The sequence below is a fragment of the Nicotiana sylvestris genome, chromosome 3, assembly GCF_000393655.2.
Source record: "Nicotiana sylvestris chromosome 3, ASM39365v2, whole genome shotgun sequence".
NCBI lineage: Eukaryota > Viridiplantae > Streptophyta > Magnoliopsida > Solanales > Solanaceae > Nicotiana > Nicotiana sylvestris.
In genome coordinates this window covers 26,280,518-26,296,602 of record NC_091059.1, presented here as the reverse complement: position 1 = coordinate 26,296,602, position 16,085 = coordinate 26,280,518, and the positions used below count along the sequence as shown (strand labels likewise).

The 16,085-nt window shown below is 43.9% G+C and overlaps 1 protein-coding gene across 1 annotated transcript; it reads left to right on the top strand.

Annotated features, from left to right (window-relative positions):
* Positions 1-1,068: 1,068 nt before the first annotated feature.
* LOC138887159 (secreted RxLR effector protein 161-like) lies at positions 1,069-1,538 on the top strand. The gene is made up of 2 exons (XM_070168875.1): positions 1,069-1,165; positions 1,228-1,538. Exons 1-2 carry the CDS (start codon positions 1,069-1,071, stop codon positions 1,536-1,538), a joined length of 408 nt encoding a protein of 135 aa, XP_070024976.1.
* Positions 1,539-16,085: the final 14,547 nt, after the last annotated feature.

The following is a 16,085-nucleotide window of genomic DNA, read 5'->3' as shown; positions in this document are numbered from 1 at the left end:
CAAAAGAAGGAGCATGTGATGGAACATGTTCTTCCATCCAGGGCAACCTGATAGGGGGAACTTGTCAAAGAGGAATTGAAATAAATCCCCTAAAAGAACCTATTCATGACCATGTTCCTCAGTAATTGATCATGGGAGAAGCATCTAGTAGAAACCAGTTGGTTGTGAAACCTCACAAGTATCAAAGTTCTCATCCCATTGAGAATATTATCACTAATCCAACATCTGGAGTCAAAACTAGATCACAACTAAAGAATATGTGTGCCTTTGATGCCTTTTTATCTCTTATTGAACCTAAAAATGTTGTTGAGGCTTTGCAGAATGCAGATTGGGTCAATGCAATGCAATATAAACGCAATCAGTTTGAGAGAAGTCAAGTTTGGCATCTGGTTCCAAGACCCAAGGATAGATCAGTTATTGGTACAAAATGGGTCTTTAGAAACAAACTTGATGATGATGGAACTGTTACAAGAAACAAGGCAAGACTGGTGGTCCAAGGTTATAGCCAAGAGGAAGGCATAGATTATGATGAGACTTTTGCTCCATTTACAAGACTAGAGGCAATCAGACTTCTTATAGCCTTTCCAGCACACATGGAATTCACTCTTCATCAGATGGATATCAAAAGTGCCTTCCTGAATGGCTACCTGAAAAAAGAGGTGTTTGTGAAACAACCTCCAGGGTTTGAGAGCAAGGAATGTCCTGAGCATGTCTACAAGCTAGAAAAGGCTCTCTATGGACTCAAGCAGGCCCCAAGAGCATGGTATGAATGACTGTCCAAATTCCTGCTTGAACATGGATACAAAAGAGGTAAAATTGACAGTACCTTATTCTTAAGGAAAAAAGGTAAGGATCTCCTTGTGGTACAAATTTATGTTGATGCCATAATCTTTGGGGCCACTACTGATAAGCTAAGTAGGGACTTTGCAAAACTAATGGGGAGTGAGTTTGAAATGAGCATGATGGGTGAGCTTAACTTCTTCTTAGTCTTACAGATCAAACAAAGTTCAAATGGAACCATGATCCATCAGCAGAAGTATGCAAAGGAGCTAATCAAAAAAGTTTAAAATGGAAGAATCTAAAGAAATAGACACACCCATTGCAACTGCCACTAAATTAAATGTTGATGAACCTAGTTCATCAGTTGATCAAACATTGTATAAAGGTATGATTGGTTCACTCTTGTATCTTACTGCTAGCAAACCTGACTTTTTTTTTTCAGTGTAGGGCTTTGTGCTCGCTTTCAGGATAATCCTAAAGAGTCTCACCTGACTGCTGTCAAAAGGATACTAAGATATTTGAAAGGCACCACTGATCTATGTCTTTGGTATCCCAAAGGTAGTAATTTCAATCTAGTAGGATATGTTGATGCTGATTATGCAGGTTTTCTAGTGGATAGGAAAAGAACCTCAGGTATGGCACACTTCCTTGGTTCATGTCTTGTGTCATGGGCTACTAAAAATCAAAATTCAGTGGCCTTGTCTACTTCTGAAGCTGAATATGTTGCTGCTGCTTGTTCTTGTGCTCAATTGCTATAGCTGAAACAACAGTTGGTAGATTTTGGTATTGAAGTTGGTTGCATTCCTATATTCTGTGATAACACTAGTGTTATAAGTATGACAAAGAACCCTGTTCATCATAAGAGGACTAAGCACATAGATGTTAGGCACCACTTCTTAAGAGATAACTATGATAAAGGATTGATCTTCCAGAGAATTTTGTGCTACTGATAAGCAAATTGCTAACATCTTCACTAAAACACTGAGTAGAAAAACCTTTGAGAGGAACGGGTTGGAATTAGGGATGATTAAAATCACCTAATAGGTCTAGCTCAAAATGCACAATGAAAAAAATTGAAAAAAAAATTGGAAAAATGAAAAACAATTTTTTGGGTAGAAATTCTAACCTTGTGTAAATATCTGGATTAATTCTTACTCAGCTTCATACTTTAATTAGTATACTCCTGTGACATGTATTTATATGACTCACTGGTCTCTTACTAAATTTTCTCTATTATGACATTTGAGGCATGTTAAAGAGAATTCTAAATTAATAACCTGGTTCATCAGTATGGGTTCATATGAAAGCTCAGGTATGTTTTCTATACTTTTCACAATTAGAAAGATTAATAATTTAATCATGAGCAGAAGTTCTATACTTGTCAAATTCCTTGAAATTTCTATCCGTTGAGCATTGAAACAGTTCTGTCCATTTAGAACTCTAAAATCGGTATTTTTTTACCTAATATCTAGGGAAGCCAAATAATCATTAAAATTCTGAAATTTTAGTTTGATTAGACTTCTATTTGACCCTTGAAAAAGCTGTCGTTACTTAGTTAATGTCCAATTCTCTTTAAATACCCACCACATCTCCAGCCTTCTTCATTATTCTAAAACCGTCAAAAATTCTTCTTCAATTCTAATTGCCCTCTTCTCCAAAATTCCCAAATTCTCTCAAGAAACGAACAAACATGTCTAACCCACAAGATCATCCTGTCACTCCTCCACCACTATCTCCCTCAAATTCATCCTCATCTACTCCACCCAGTGTATCTCCAAAACCTAGGTTTCGAAGGCAGAAAATACTTGCTCGAAAACTGTAGCATCTGAGGCTCTAAGGAAGGTTTTAAATGAAAGGTTGAAAGATATCCAAGTGAAAGAAAGCCCAGCTCAAAATTTTGACTCCAGTTTTGAGTCCGAATCCTTTCAATCTGCCAGTGAAGTGACATGGGTCTTCTAACACTGAGAAGACTCAAGAAACCCCTACTGAGGTAAGTTCATCTATGGTTGAAAACTTAGAAACTAGGTTTGTTCTGGTTGGACCCATTAGGGATGTAAAACTGGCTGAGTCGAGTAGGAGTGGAGGTAAAAAGAAAGGAAAAGAGAGAGAGGGTGCAAGTGGTGAAGAGAGAGGAAATGGGAAGGGAAATATTCTTGCTATATGCGGGGTTACACAAGAGAGGATAAAAGAGAGTGACATGAAGTCAGGGGGAAGTGGTTCAGGGGAAGTAGCTGAGGGGTTGGTTCAGGGGAAGCAAACAAAGAGCTGAACCTGTTTCACCTAGTGAGGAAACTTTGGCTGACCTACTAAAAAGGGTTGGAGCAAGTTATGACCCAAAGAAATGCAAATCTACCACATCAACAACCCCAAATGTTCCCAAGCCATCCTGAAAAGAAAAGTCTCATCCTCAACACCTAATGCCTCTTCAGTGCCTAGGGGTAGAGCCACAAAAAGCAGGGTAAAACGAAGTGAAGCTGACCTACAAAAGGCCTTAGAAGAAAGTGAGAAAAAGAAAATAGAGAAGGGAAATGGAAAGGTAGCAGAATCCTCTGAGGTTGTAGAGGAAGAGGAGATGGAACTGGTCCATCAAGAAAGAGGTACAACAGTGGAGGTTCCTACACCCAAACCTAAAAATCCCAAGACTTCCTCCAAGAAGTCTTCTTTTGTACCTGTGTCTGATGAACCCTCACTAGCCAAGAGGACAAGATCTGTAGTGAAAGTTAAACAAACAAAAATTTCAGATGATGAAGAGTGGAGTGGAGAAGAAGAAGAAGATGAATCTGAGAAGGAACATGACAAGTTTGCCATCTTTGGTAGAAGAAATTTTTTAAAAGGTAGATTGTTGAAGGACCTGGTAGAACCAGGGATGATGGGGTTGGTTGACTCTTTAGCTGCTCAAGTTTGGAAGGACATGGTCCTTCAGATGGATGGAAGACTAGCCAGAAATGAGCTAATTGAGTTCATGGCTAATGCTGCTGTTAAGGATAGGGTTGTCAGTATCTTGGTGAAGGGAGTCCCAATGCAGTTTGATGCTGAGAAACTGGGAGAAATTCTGGACATACCCTCTGAAGGGTTTGATGACTACACTAGGAAAAGGTGGCCATTCCTGGACTCCCTCCCTACTCCCCTTGAGATCACCAAGAGGTTATGTGATTTAGAGGATGTGAATGAAGCCAGGGCTGTGCAGAAAAGTGAGATGAGGCCTGAGCACAAGGTTGTGTTTGAGTTTGTCAAAAAGTGCCTATTGCCCAGACAAGAGAGACGACACACTGCAAACTACATGGACCTAGTTCTTATGGAGTGCCTTGAGAGAGGAAAGCAAATCAATTGGCCTGCCCTCATTGTTAAATTTCTAGACAGGGTCATCAATGGCTCCAAGGCGCATGCTACTCCATATGGCTTCATACGAACCACAGTTTTGGACAGACTGAATGTGCCTTTGAATAAATGGGAAATGGCCTCAAACAAGGAACATTTTGGCATCAAAACTCTTCTGGCTTGTGACTATCCAGTCAATCCATCCCAGTTGAACCTGGTTCATCTCTAAATACATCCATCAACAACAAAATTAGGACTTTAGTTCAGGAATGTGGAACGAAGGATGCTGAAATTGCTAGGCTCAAGGCTCGTGTGGTTGAATTGGAAACTGAGAGGGATAGCCTTAGAACTGAGCTTGCCAAAGAAAAGAAGAAGAATAATGGAATTCTTTAGAATATGTTGAACCTTCTCCAAACCCAACCCTCCAGTTCCTCCAAGCCTTAGGACTTCTAGCACTTGTCTCCTGAACCTGTCTAGTCACCCAGTGACCCCCAGTGACCCAGATTAGGGATTTTTCTATTTTTGCTCATGTTTTGAATGTTTTTCTTTCTTTTTATGGACTGTTAATGGCAACATATCACTATCATTGACAACAATTGTTTTCTCTTGTTCTATGATTATTCTGACCTTGATAGTTTGAATATGTTTGTTGATTATTGATAATTGCACCATGATCGCACTTGCAGTTGCCCCAATGGCCATGAGTACTTATTAAAATATGAGATTCACATTGTGTATGCAACTTTTCGATGATGCCAAAAGGGAGAAGATATTGTGCTTCTGAAATAAGTGATATTTATAACCTAATTAACTGGTCCTTGATGATATGTAAATTTTCTAAGTCTGGTGTTGATGGTTAAGCTGAGTTAAGATGAGTTCTTATAGGTCTTGTGATCAGTAAAAAGCATAGAGTTTGTCATCATTAAAAAGGGGAAATTTTTTGTCCCAAGAACCGGTGAAGTTTTGAAGAATGACAAATGAACTCAGTCATAGACCAGGTCCATCATGTGAAGCACAGTCATGATAAACCTACATATCTGAGATGCACGTGAAGGAGATAAGCTCCATTGATCAAGCAACAACATCTCCTGATCTGATCGAAAATGTTGCATATGGATAAGGGGAGAAAGTCTCCTTATGTGAAGAGAACACAATCCGAATAAAAGATAGTGTTGGAGTTTGAGTTGTTCAAGGACTCAACTTCGATGGAAGATTAGCAATTGAGTTCCAATCAAACTCTGATTACTAACCTATTAAAAGATAGTGATTGTTCTCTTTTACAGGTATTGCACAAACGCAGAAGTTAAACTAAATTGAGAGCAAAAGAGCAAGGAGATTTTGCAAGCAATTTATGTGAGATTTGAGTGTGCACTCCTGAAGCTACTTGGACGAGATAGAAGAACCAATTCCATTGTGTCTTTGTTTTATTATAGTTCAATTGTAGTAGGTGATTTAAACTTGTACCTTTCAGCTTTCATAGAAGTAATTGTATTAGGTACCTAGAGTATTCAAGTTAGAGTTAACTTGAAGTTGTTGCAACAGTTGAGGCTGTGTGCCATAATGAGATTAGAGTTAATCCTTAGGTTTACAAAGAGTTTTGTAAATGCAGTTTTGGCTCAGTGATTTTAGTGGAAGTTTGGGAAAATCCTACTGAGTAGTAGGTCGTGGTTTTTTCACTTGTTGAGCCAGGTGTTTTCCACGTAAAAATCTCTGTGTTCTTTATTTTATGTACTTATTATTCCGCAAACAGTAGAGTTAGTACACCTAGAAGAACCAGGTTCTTCTAGAGTGAAAATTGGGTGCCACACAAATCACCCCTCCTCTTGTGTGGTATTGATGTATAAAACAACATTGAGGATTAAAGTGTGCTCGAATCGTAACATGATTCGGAGACCGGATCCAAAATAATTAACTAAGCAAAGCCTCCGTGCCTCATACTAAAAGGTCTCAACGACCAAGCAACAAAAAGGCCACTATCGCTGGCCGAGAGCTCAAATGAGATTTGAGGGTCGATTACAGCTCGGGTCGCAATGTGACTCAGAGACTGGACCCAAAATCATAATACTCTCAAGAGTGTGACATCGATGCCACTATCGCTGACCGGAACCTACGAAAAGATCAAAAGGTCAATTACAGCTCGAATCGTAACGCGACTCGGAGACTGGACCCGGAAAATTGCCAAGCGCCCAAGGGTAGAAAATAAAAACCATTATCGCCATCCCGAATGGGCTCGAGGGTAAGTTAAGCTTGAGTCGGATCCCGACTTGGAGACTGAACCCGAAGGTAGTCGAAAAATGCAAGCCTAAAGGCTACTCCGGGATTGAATTGATCCAGTGAAAAAAAACTCCAGCAAGCAAAAATGTAGGAATTACAAGTTGTAAGGTTCCCCCCCCTTTATTATTACATATCAATAACAGTCTCGGCCTGCATCGTATGGTGAGATCTATATATGCATGTACATAAAAAAGAAGACAAGGAATATTTGTTCCCCCTTTATTTCCTTTTTTGGCAGCTACGGCCCATCGACCTCCTCCTCCTCATCAGATATCAGAAACTTGGAATCAAACTACGCTCCTTTGGCATGTCCGATCTCGTCCGAGAGATCAAAGCCTCTGGCATGAATCTCTTCGAGGGTCTCCCTCCAGGATTTGCATCTCTCATATTCCACGCTATTGCCTGCACGATCAAGGGCCTTCTTCAGCTTGGCCCTAACAGCAATAGAGCTCTTTGAATAGGCCACTATCTTTTGCCCCCCCTGGGTGTTATTTATTACAACCTCGGCCCGGAAATTCACCACCTCGATTTTTGCCCTCGATAGCTCGGATGAGAGCCTTGCGATCATCTTCGCCCGAGTGGAGTCATTCGCACGAGTAGCCTGAAGTTGTGTCTCAAAAATGGATGTCACAGCCTGAGCTCTATCTTTAGCCTCTGAATGAACATTAACGCGAGCTCGCAGCTCGGTAAATTCAACGATTAGCAGCACCAACCTTGACCCATAGTTGCTCCAGCTCATCCGCTTTGCCCTTCAACTGGAACAACAACACTTCAAAGGTCGGAAAAGATAGAAAAAGGGATGGGAAGGAAATACGAGCCAACACGGAAGGCAGAATACCTATTTCTCCAAGAGGGCTTCGCGAGTATGGCTTCGGTCCGACCCGCACCTTAAAGAAATGAGCTCATTTTCCTTTACCGTGCATAGAAGCTGGAGGGACTTTCATCTTTCCCGAGCTTCATACCGTTGGGTCTCGCGACAAAGCTGCTCGACTTTGAGCCTGTCGAAAGCCTGAAAAAGAGAAGCCAAGCGTATAAAGAAAAAAGAAGAAAGTACCGGGCCAGAACATCCTTATCACAGTCAAAAACACACCGCAAGGCCAAAACAATGAGCCTCACCGAGGGCCGAAGCTATGTCTAATAAAGCTTTAGTTCCAGAGGCTGGTCGACCAATCAAATCATTTCCTCTTAGTCGCTGTGGAGAAGGCGCCTTACCGCAAGCCTTCTCACACCACAGAACATCTTTTCTTTTGCCAGCACTCTTCGATTATTGAGTCCGGCGGTCTCGCCTCGAATGAACTCCCAATGCCTATAGTAGGGGAACCAAGAAGATTAGCAAAAAGGAGGCCGCCCTTGAAAAAAGAAAAGAGAAGGGCGGGAAGAGAATGTCAGGTACCTACCACGATAATTTACCTCCAACCTCCCTTTTGACAGATCTCGCCACCGGCGCCTATCATGAGTCCAGCATGCTGCCAGCTTACGAGACCATTCGGCTAAGTACGAAACCTCATCAGGCTACCAACGAGTTGCTATAAGAAAAAGACGAGAAGAAATCACTGTGAGTCCGACCTCATATGATGAAAAAGATAGCTCGAACGTAGTGCTTACGTGTGGAGCTCCATTTCTCAGGGAACGGTAAGAATTCTCTGGGGATAACGTCAGTCGTCCGAACTCAAACAAACTGGCTCATCCATCTATGGTCTTCATCCTCTTGACCGCCGATCATAGAAGCTCGAGTAGACCTACGCTGAAGAGCAACCATGCCTCGGAAGCGTAATGGCCGTTACAACCTTATGAGGTGACTAAGAGTAAAATCTATCCCATCTTTGTCGACAAAGTATCTCATCGACCATACTATGCTCCCAAAGAAGGAATGAACCTGCGCCAGCGTTACTTGATACATTTTACAAAAATCAAGCACAACCTGGTCTGGGGAACCTGGTGCAAGAATGGCGGTATACACGCTCAAGAAACCTTCAACATAAGTCGTGACGTTCTCCTCGAGGGAAGGGGCTTGCAGGACCACGCCTTCTCCCCATCCACATTTTCTCCTGATCGCCCTGAGGTCCTCCTCTACCACTAAAGAGCTAATTCTCGACACATGCCCCCAGTGGCCCAGAATATTTGGAGGTTTTCTTGGCGTAGCAACGCTCCTCGAGGCAGTGTGCTCCAAACACCGCTCCCCCGACGTTAGAGAAGGGTCACTATTGCCAGCCAAAGGCGGAAAACAGGAAGGAGTCCCCTTCGTCCGAGCATCAAATGTCGAAGCGGCGGCCATGGCCACAATAGAATAATGGGAAGAAGAGGAGTATCCAGGCAGAAATCACCTAAAGCAGAGAAGTGAAGAAGCTCGCAGAGGCACCTGGCTCTACAGAAGATATGAACTTATCAAAAAAGGAATTGCAGAATCATCACTTGAGGGAGGGATAGACGAATATATAAGGGCCAGGCAACAAGAGACCAATTGCCCAAGCAGGCCAATTAATTCTGGTCGCGTTAACGTCACCCTCCCCTTGGGGAACGCAATGACGGAATTACTCGAGGCCCCCACGAAATTCGTGAAAGTAGGGGGGCCCTCAAGGAATCCCTGACGTCAGTCCACAGAAGCTATCAACTCAACCTCGGCTACAAAATACAAAAGGGCTCTGAAAGCCCAATACTCGGTGCTCTGAAGCAAGAAGAACTACCAGAATAGAGGTTCCTTTCATATGTTAACAAAATAGTCGTACATCTTTGCTGTATTCATTTCCCAGAAGGGAGGATATATGAAACAAAAAAAGAGAGAAGGGGCATACAAAAAAGAGAAGGGAGGCTCGGAGACTACTCCTCACCGCTATACTCTTTGCCCTCGTCGGGAACAATTAAATGCTCCAGTTCCTCCTCTGCCACACAGGCCTCGTCCAGGTCAGCGGATAACTAGAAGCCTCGGGCCTTGAGTTCTTCCAAGGCCTCCCTCTTTCCTTTCGCCTTGGCATGATCAACAGCACAAACTAGTTTCAGCTCAGCCTTCAGGGATATGTCATGAGCCATCACATGCGCCATAGCCGCGTCCTCCTTGTAAGCAGCAACGTCTCATTCTATATCGAGCTTAGCCGTGGCCAAAGCAACAATCTCATTGCGAGCATCTAAAAAGAAGGTCCCGTGATGTCGCCAGCTCCTCGGTCGCATTCTCATTCCTTTCCCTCAGCACGGAGACCTCCGCTTCCAACTCATAGATCCTCGAGCTTCCCTGCTCAACCTTCGTTAAGAGGCAAGACGGTGAATGTGTGAACACAAAACACATGTAGACACTAAGCAGAGGAACAAATCTAAAAAGAAAAAGAGTAGAATATCTGTACAGCAAGAGCAGCCTTCTCCCAAAGCGCCACCTCTAAAGAGGCTCGAAGCTCCTTCAACTCTTTATCTCTGTGGGTGCCTCGAGACTCCGAGTCTTGCAGTCTCGAAGCAACAGAATCACGCTCCTTCTCATATCGTGCAAGTTCCCCACGGAGCCGAGAGATGACATGCTCATATATCTCTTTTCACTACGGCATAATGGGGAAATTAAGAAAAACGATGAATAACGCCTGGGGGCGAAAAGAAACACTCAAAGAAAAATTGTCACCTACTGCAGGGATTTCTCCGCTGCATTGACGGCGTCAGATACGTCAAGGTCAACTCCGTCATGTATGCCATCAAGAATGTTGGCAATAAAGCCTTCCCCTCCGAAGGAAGTGCAGGTTGGGGCAATAACCATCCTCCCAGCATCTCTCAACTCTCCCGATGAGACTGGATAATTTCGAATAAAGTCGTTTGGTTCATCAATTCCATTGAATAGCTCCGAACTCCGTCCCATCTGAACTCATAGCCCTGCTGGCAGAAGCTATATTGAATCTAGCCGAGCGATTAGAAACCACATCGACGTACTCGTCAATGACCTCCAGCTCCTTAGCCTTGTCGGTCCTCACCGTCTCGGACTCAGCAGCCTCCGACCGGGGCACCTGCGAATCCCTCTCACTAGGCCTCGATCCCCTCCTTAACGGGCTGCCATAATCATCTTACCCGCCGACATCAGGATCTGGATCAGAGGTCGGGACAACAGTCTCGTTAGGTCGAGCAACGACCACTCTTACTTTCCTTTTCTTGTTCGTGCCAAGCCCCAAGGCCTCCGTTTCACCACTAGGGGGTGGCCTCATCAGCATATTTTCTCCAAGGCCTGCACCAACGCGATGAATGCGCAATGCCATTGATTAGAGACCAAGGGGAATGCAAAATACAAGACATATGTAGGAAAGAAACCTCACCGTGGTTCTTGGCCACCCAGCGCTTCTCGGCCATAATGCTCCAGGACCGGAGATGATGTGGGAACCTCCTGTCCATGCGCTCGATCCACCTTGCCAAGTCTGGAGCCTTCTCGGGGTGCCAAGGAGAAGTTGGAGGAAGTCGCTAAGAGGTTATCATGACTCTCGAAAGAAAAATTGAGAAACGATTAGAAGGAAAATATACTTACGCCGATAGTTCCACTATTCGGGAAAGGGCATCCATTGGACCGGGATGATATCCGAGGTTTGCACCCTAACAAACCTGATCATCCACCCCCGATCCTTCCCTTCATTAAAGCTTATAAAGAAAGGCTTTTTGGACCGTTGCCGAAGCTTGATCAAGCCTCGGTACTGCCGAGGACGGTATAATCTGACCAGATGATTGAGGGAGAAAACTTCAACTGCGATCTCCTCAATAAAGTGCTTGAGTATCAGCACAATCCTCCAAAAAGACGGGGAGATCTGGACAAGGGTCACTCGATACCGAATGTAGAAGTCGAGGATCACCAGATCGATTTCCAAAGGAGGAGATTCTATGAATTCGTCGGGACCCAAGTTGAACGAGTAGGTATACACATAAAGAAAGCCCTTCTTGAAACCAGTAATATCGTCACCGGAGGCAGGAATTTCCACTGTCACTATTTTACTCCATCGATAGTCACCCCTCACATTGTTGACATTAGTCACGACGCTAATGTATCGAGATACATGCTCGCATCTGCCCGGCATAGACGCGGGAGTCTATGTATCAAAATCCTTTGACGTATCAAGCTCGGGAGGGGTCCACTGCTCTACAGAAGGAACTGATTTCTTCTCTCCCTAGCCAACTGGGATGATGATGCAGTTTCGTTCCGATGGGGTACCGTCCTGGAAGTCATGGCCATGAATAATGGTGAAGCCTTTCGAAAAAAAGAGAGAAAGATGAAAATATGTCAAATAAGTTGAGATTCCGGTTCACGGGCCTAGAGGAAGGGCAAATATGAGGAGCATCTAGTGATCAGAGCATTTTATAGGAATTAATTAGGAAAGCAGAAGGGACAAACCTGCAGCAGTTCGTGAACTCCTCGATTGCCGCATATGACGGTGTCCCCGCACGGTTCCTGGGACAATGGAATTTAATGCTCTTATATGGATGACATCATGGTAATAATGCCTCGAGGCTACGATTCAGTATCATTTCCTATCACTTCGATATAGGAAACACGGAGACTATCTATGTGCGGTAAAATTGGAAGAGTATATTTCCCTCTATCGAGGTACGTTCGGAGTACCCTAACGGCACATCGAGGCCATAAGGTTGTGATCGAGCTCCTTATCTCGAGTATAATCTGCGGTTATGTAGTGGATCGAAGGTCAGAGGATCTGTCCGCAACCTAGCAGAAGTCACGCAGACGATAAACATAAGAATAAGTGGAGCCTGGATCGAATAGAACCGATGCATCTCTGTGACAAACCAGTATAATAAATGTGATGACGGAATCGGAGGCAACAACCTCGGTACGAGAAGGAATGGCATAATATCTAGCCTAGCATCCCCCTCTAGGGCGACCTCTACCTCCCGGACCTCCACCTCTAGCTAGCTGAGTAGGTAGGGTAGCAACTGGAGCTGTAACCATAGCCTGAGAACTCTGCGGGGCACGCTGTGGCTGAGAGGTCTGTGGAGGTGCACCCCTCCAAAGTCTAGGGCACTCCCTCACCAAGTGGTGTGTGTCACCACACTCGAAACAAGCTCTGGGAGGACGTGGTAGCTGTGACTGGCTAGGGCTAAGTCTGCTAGACTGACCTCTGAAAGCACCCCGCGCAGGAGGCACACTAGAAACCGGAGGTGCATAATATGGCTCCTGAGATCTGGGAGGGGTTGGAGCATTGCTGGCTGCTGGAAGAGCTGAATGAACGGGGTGACTCATATAGCCCCTACCATGACGACCTGCAGTTGGGGTACGGGCACTAGAATAATGGCCTGACTTACGAGACCTCTTGGACTCCCTCTCCTCTCTCTCCCTAGCATGCATACCCTCAATCCTCCTAGCAATACTCACCACCTACTGATAAGAAATGTCCATCTCCAACTCACGAGCCATGCTAGATCTGATGGGAGGAATAAGCCCTTCAATAAACCGGCGAACCCTCTCGCGGACAGTAGCAACCAAGGATGGTGCATGCCTAGCCAATCTGGTGTAACAGATAGCATCCTCTTAAACAGTCATAGCTCTCTGGCACAAATGCTCAAACTCTGCGCGCCATGCATCCCTGAGGCTCTGAGGAACGAACTCTCTCAAGAACATATCTGAGAACTAGGTCCAAGTCAGTGAAGCAGCCTCGTCTGGACTGTCTAACTCATATGTGCGCCACTACTCATAGGCGGCTCCCCAAAGTTGGAAAGCAGTGAAGGAAACCCCGCTCAATCCGGTAATACCCATAGTGCGAAGAATACGGTGGTAATCCTCCAGAAATCCCAAGGCATCATCTGTCGCTAGTCCACTGAAAATCGGAGGATCATACTTCTTGAACCTCTCGAGTCTCCGCTGCTCATCCTCAGAAGCAACTGCCCCATCCTCGGGCTGAACTGGTACTGTAGTATGTACAGGAATGATCTCTAGGACCTGCTCAACCTGCACTCGCTGCTCAGGAGTGTGAGCAGCGGGAGTTTGTGCCCCTCCCTGAAGTGCTGGAGTAGTAGTGGTTGTAGGCGTGTCGGGTGCCTGAACTCCGGCTGGATCTGCTGGCGGTACCTCAGCGGCAGCTCGCGCAGGTGCTCTGGCTGCACCCCGTGCGCGTCCACGGCCTCTGCCCTGACCCCTGCCTCTGACGGCTGCAGGAGGGGGTGCGGGTGCCTGATCATCCCGAGTAGCACGTGTCCTCACCATCTGTGAGAGAATAGAAGGCAGAAGATTAGAATTGATGTCAAAAATATCGCACGACAAGGAGATCAATGAAGTGAAGAATTTTCCTAAACAGTTACATAGCCTCTCGTAGATAAGTATAGACGTCTCCGTACCGATCAGCGAGACTCTAATAAACCGACTTGTATTCCGTGACTCCTATGAACCTAGAGCTCTAATACCAACTTGTCATGACCCTAGTTCACCAACCGTGAACATGTTATGACGACACCTAGTCTCCGTGACCAGGTAAGCCTAACACTTGCGGAAACATAATAATTGCAGAAAAATAGAATACCATATTTAATTATCTAAAAAGGAAATTGTACTGAATGTCGCTCGACATATACGACTCAATATCTCAAGACTAAAACAATCCCAAAACCCAGAAACTCATGGGAAAACACAGGCTACAGAAATGTATAGTGAGGCTCCAAACTCCAGAATATCTAACAAACAGAAGGAAAGAGAACTATGTACTAAAGATAGAATAAAGAGGGAGACTCGTCGGTCTGCGAATGCAGCAGATCTACCTCGAAGTCTCCGTAGTCCTCCTGCCTCACTGATAGTGCGCCTGAGTAGAGGTACCTGGATCTGCACATGAAAAAAACATGCGCAGAAGAGGCGTGAGTACACCACAGTGGTACTCAATAAGTGTCAAGCCTAACCTCGGTTGGGTAGTGACGAGGAAGGTCAGGGCCCTACTAAGGTTATATAAAATATAAAGATGGCAGGATAAGATGAGCAGTGCAATGGAGAACCTACAGTAAGAATCTATGCAGGATAATAAGAGTACAATAATGGAAACAATGATGAAAGCAAACCATAAGGAAAGTAACCGGGGATCTCTAAGTATCCCGAGGATCTCTTAGTATCCTCGACATGTACTAGGGATCTCTTGGTATCCCGAGGATCTCTCGATATCCTCAATATAAGCCAAGATCTCTTGGTATCCCGAGGATCTCTTGGTATCCTCAATATGTACTAGGGATCTCTTGGTATCCCGAGGATCTCTCGGCATCCTCAATATATGTACGGGGGATCTCCCGGGAATCTACCCTGTAGTCCCAAAGTAAATGTGTAGGGGGAATCTCCCGGGAATCTAACCCGTAGTCCCAAATTGAATGTGCAGGGGGAATCTCCTGGGAATCTAACCCGTAGTCCCAAAGTAAATGTGCAGGGGGAATCTCCCGGGAATCTAACCCGTAGTCCCAATTTAAAACACAGAGCAGCAACACAAGAATATTAAATTAAACGCTAATTTCGTACCAAGTAAACATTTACTTCTAGCCTAACATGCTTCACGTAATGCAATTTAGGCAATTTAAGCAAATAGGCAATTAAGTCAACTAAACATGCCTTTCTAGACTAGCAACATGCTAAATTCACAAGTAGAATAATACAAGAAAAGAACTCAATTGAAATACTTAAGAAAAAACCGGATTTTCAACAATTAGCTCAAGTACGCGCTCGTCACCTCATGTACAGGGCATTTCAATTATCAAATATAGCACATCCTAAGGGGAAAGGTCCCCCACACAAGATTAGACAAGCCACTTACTTCGAACCGGCTTAAAATTAACTAGAAACCACGCTTTTGCCACGAGTATCCGACTCCAAATATCCCAAATCTAATCAATTCAATTGCATATCGTAAATATCATCTCAAACAAATGATCCTATGTTTTAATTCAAAGCTAATAAGCGAAATTATGGAAAATGACCAAAACGCCCCTCGGGTCCACATATCGGAATCGGTAAAAATTTATATTCCCATAAACCTCGCACTCTCACGAGTCTAACCATACGAAAATTATACACAAAGGGCATCCTAGGTAAGTTAGTAGAGATTCCCTCCTAGAGAAACATGTTTCTTCTCTAATCCTTCTGATAGCAGACTAAAGAGCTCCAAGTGAGGTCATGAAATGACTTTTATCCTTGTTGATTTTTTGTCCTGAACTTTTTTCATAGCTGCCAAGATCTTCATGATTTTCTAATACTCTGCCTCTTGAGGTAAATATGTAATGTCATCCGCAAAACTGAGGTGATTTATCTATGGTCCTCTCTTTTGCATATACAATCCATTAAAAAATTTATCATGGTTGAGGTTATTGAGCATTCCGGAAAGCAATTCAGCTCCAATAATGAGCAGGGAAGGAGCTAGTGGATCTCCTTGCTTTATACCCCTAGTAAATTGAAAGAAGTCACATCAAGTGCCATTAATCATGACTGAATACCAATTATTGGACATAGTTCTCCAGATCATGTCAATGTTTCTTTGACAGAATCACATTCGTCTTTGCATGATACATGTGAAGCTCTATGAAACTCTATCATAAGCTTTGGCAACATATAATTTAATAACAATATTTGTCCCAATGTTAGGCTTTTTGATGCCATGGACAATTTCTTATGCAAGCATAATATTTTCAGAAATGTTTCTCCTTTTAACAAAGCCTATCTGATTTGCTGAGATGATTCTGGGAATAATTAGAGTCAATCTTGTACAAATGATCTTGGAGATAATCTTGCT

Bases quoted from the DNA above. Each gene is read 5' to 3' on its own strand.
- LOC138887159 (XM_070168875.1), top strand. From the start codon at position 1,069: ATGGAAGAATCTAAAGAAATAGACACACCCATTGCAACTGCCACTAAA. The intron at 1,166-1,227 runs GTATGATTGGTT...TTTTCAGTGTAG, and splicing joins TGATCAAACATTGTATAAAG to GGCTTTGTGCTCGCTTTCAG.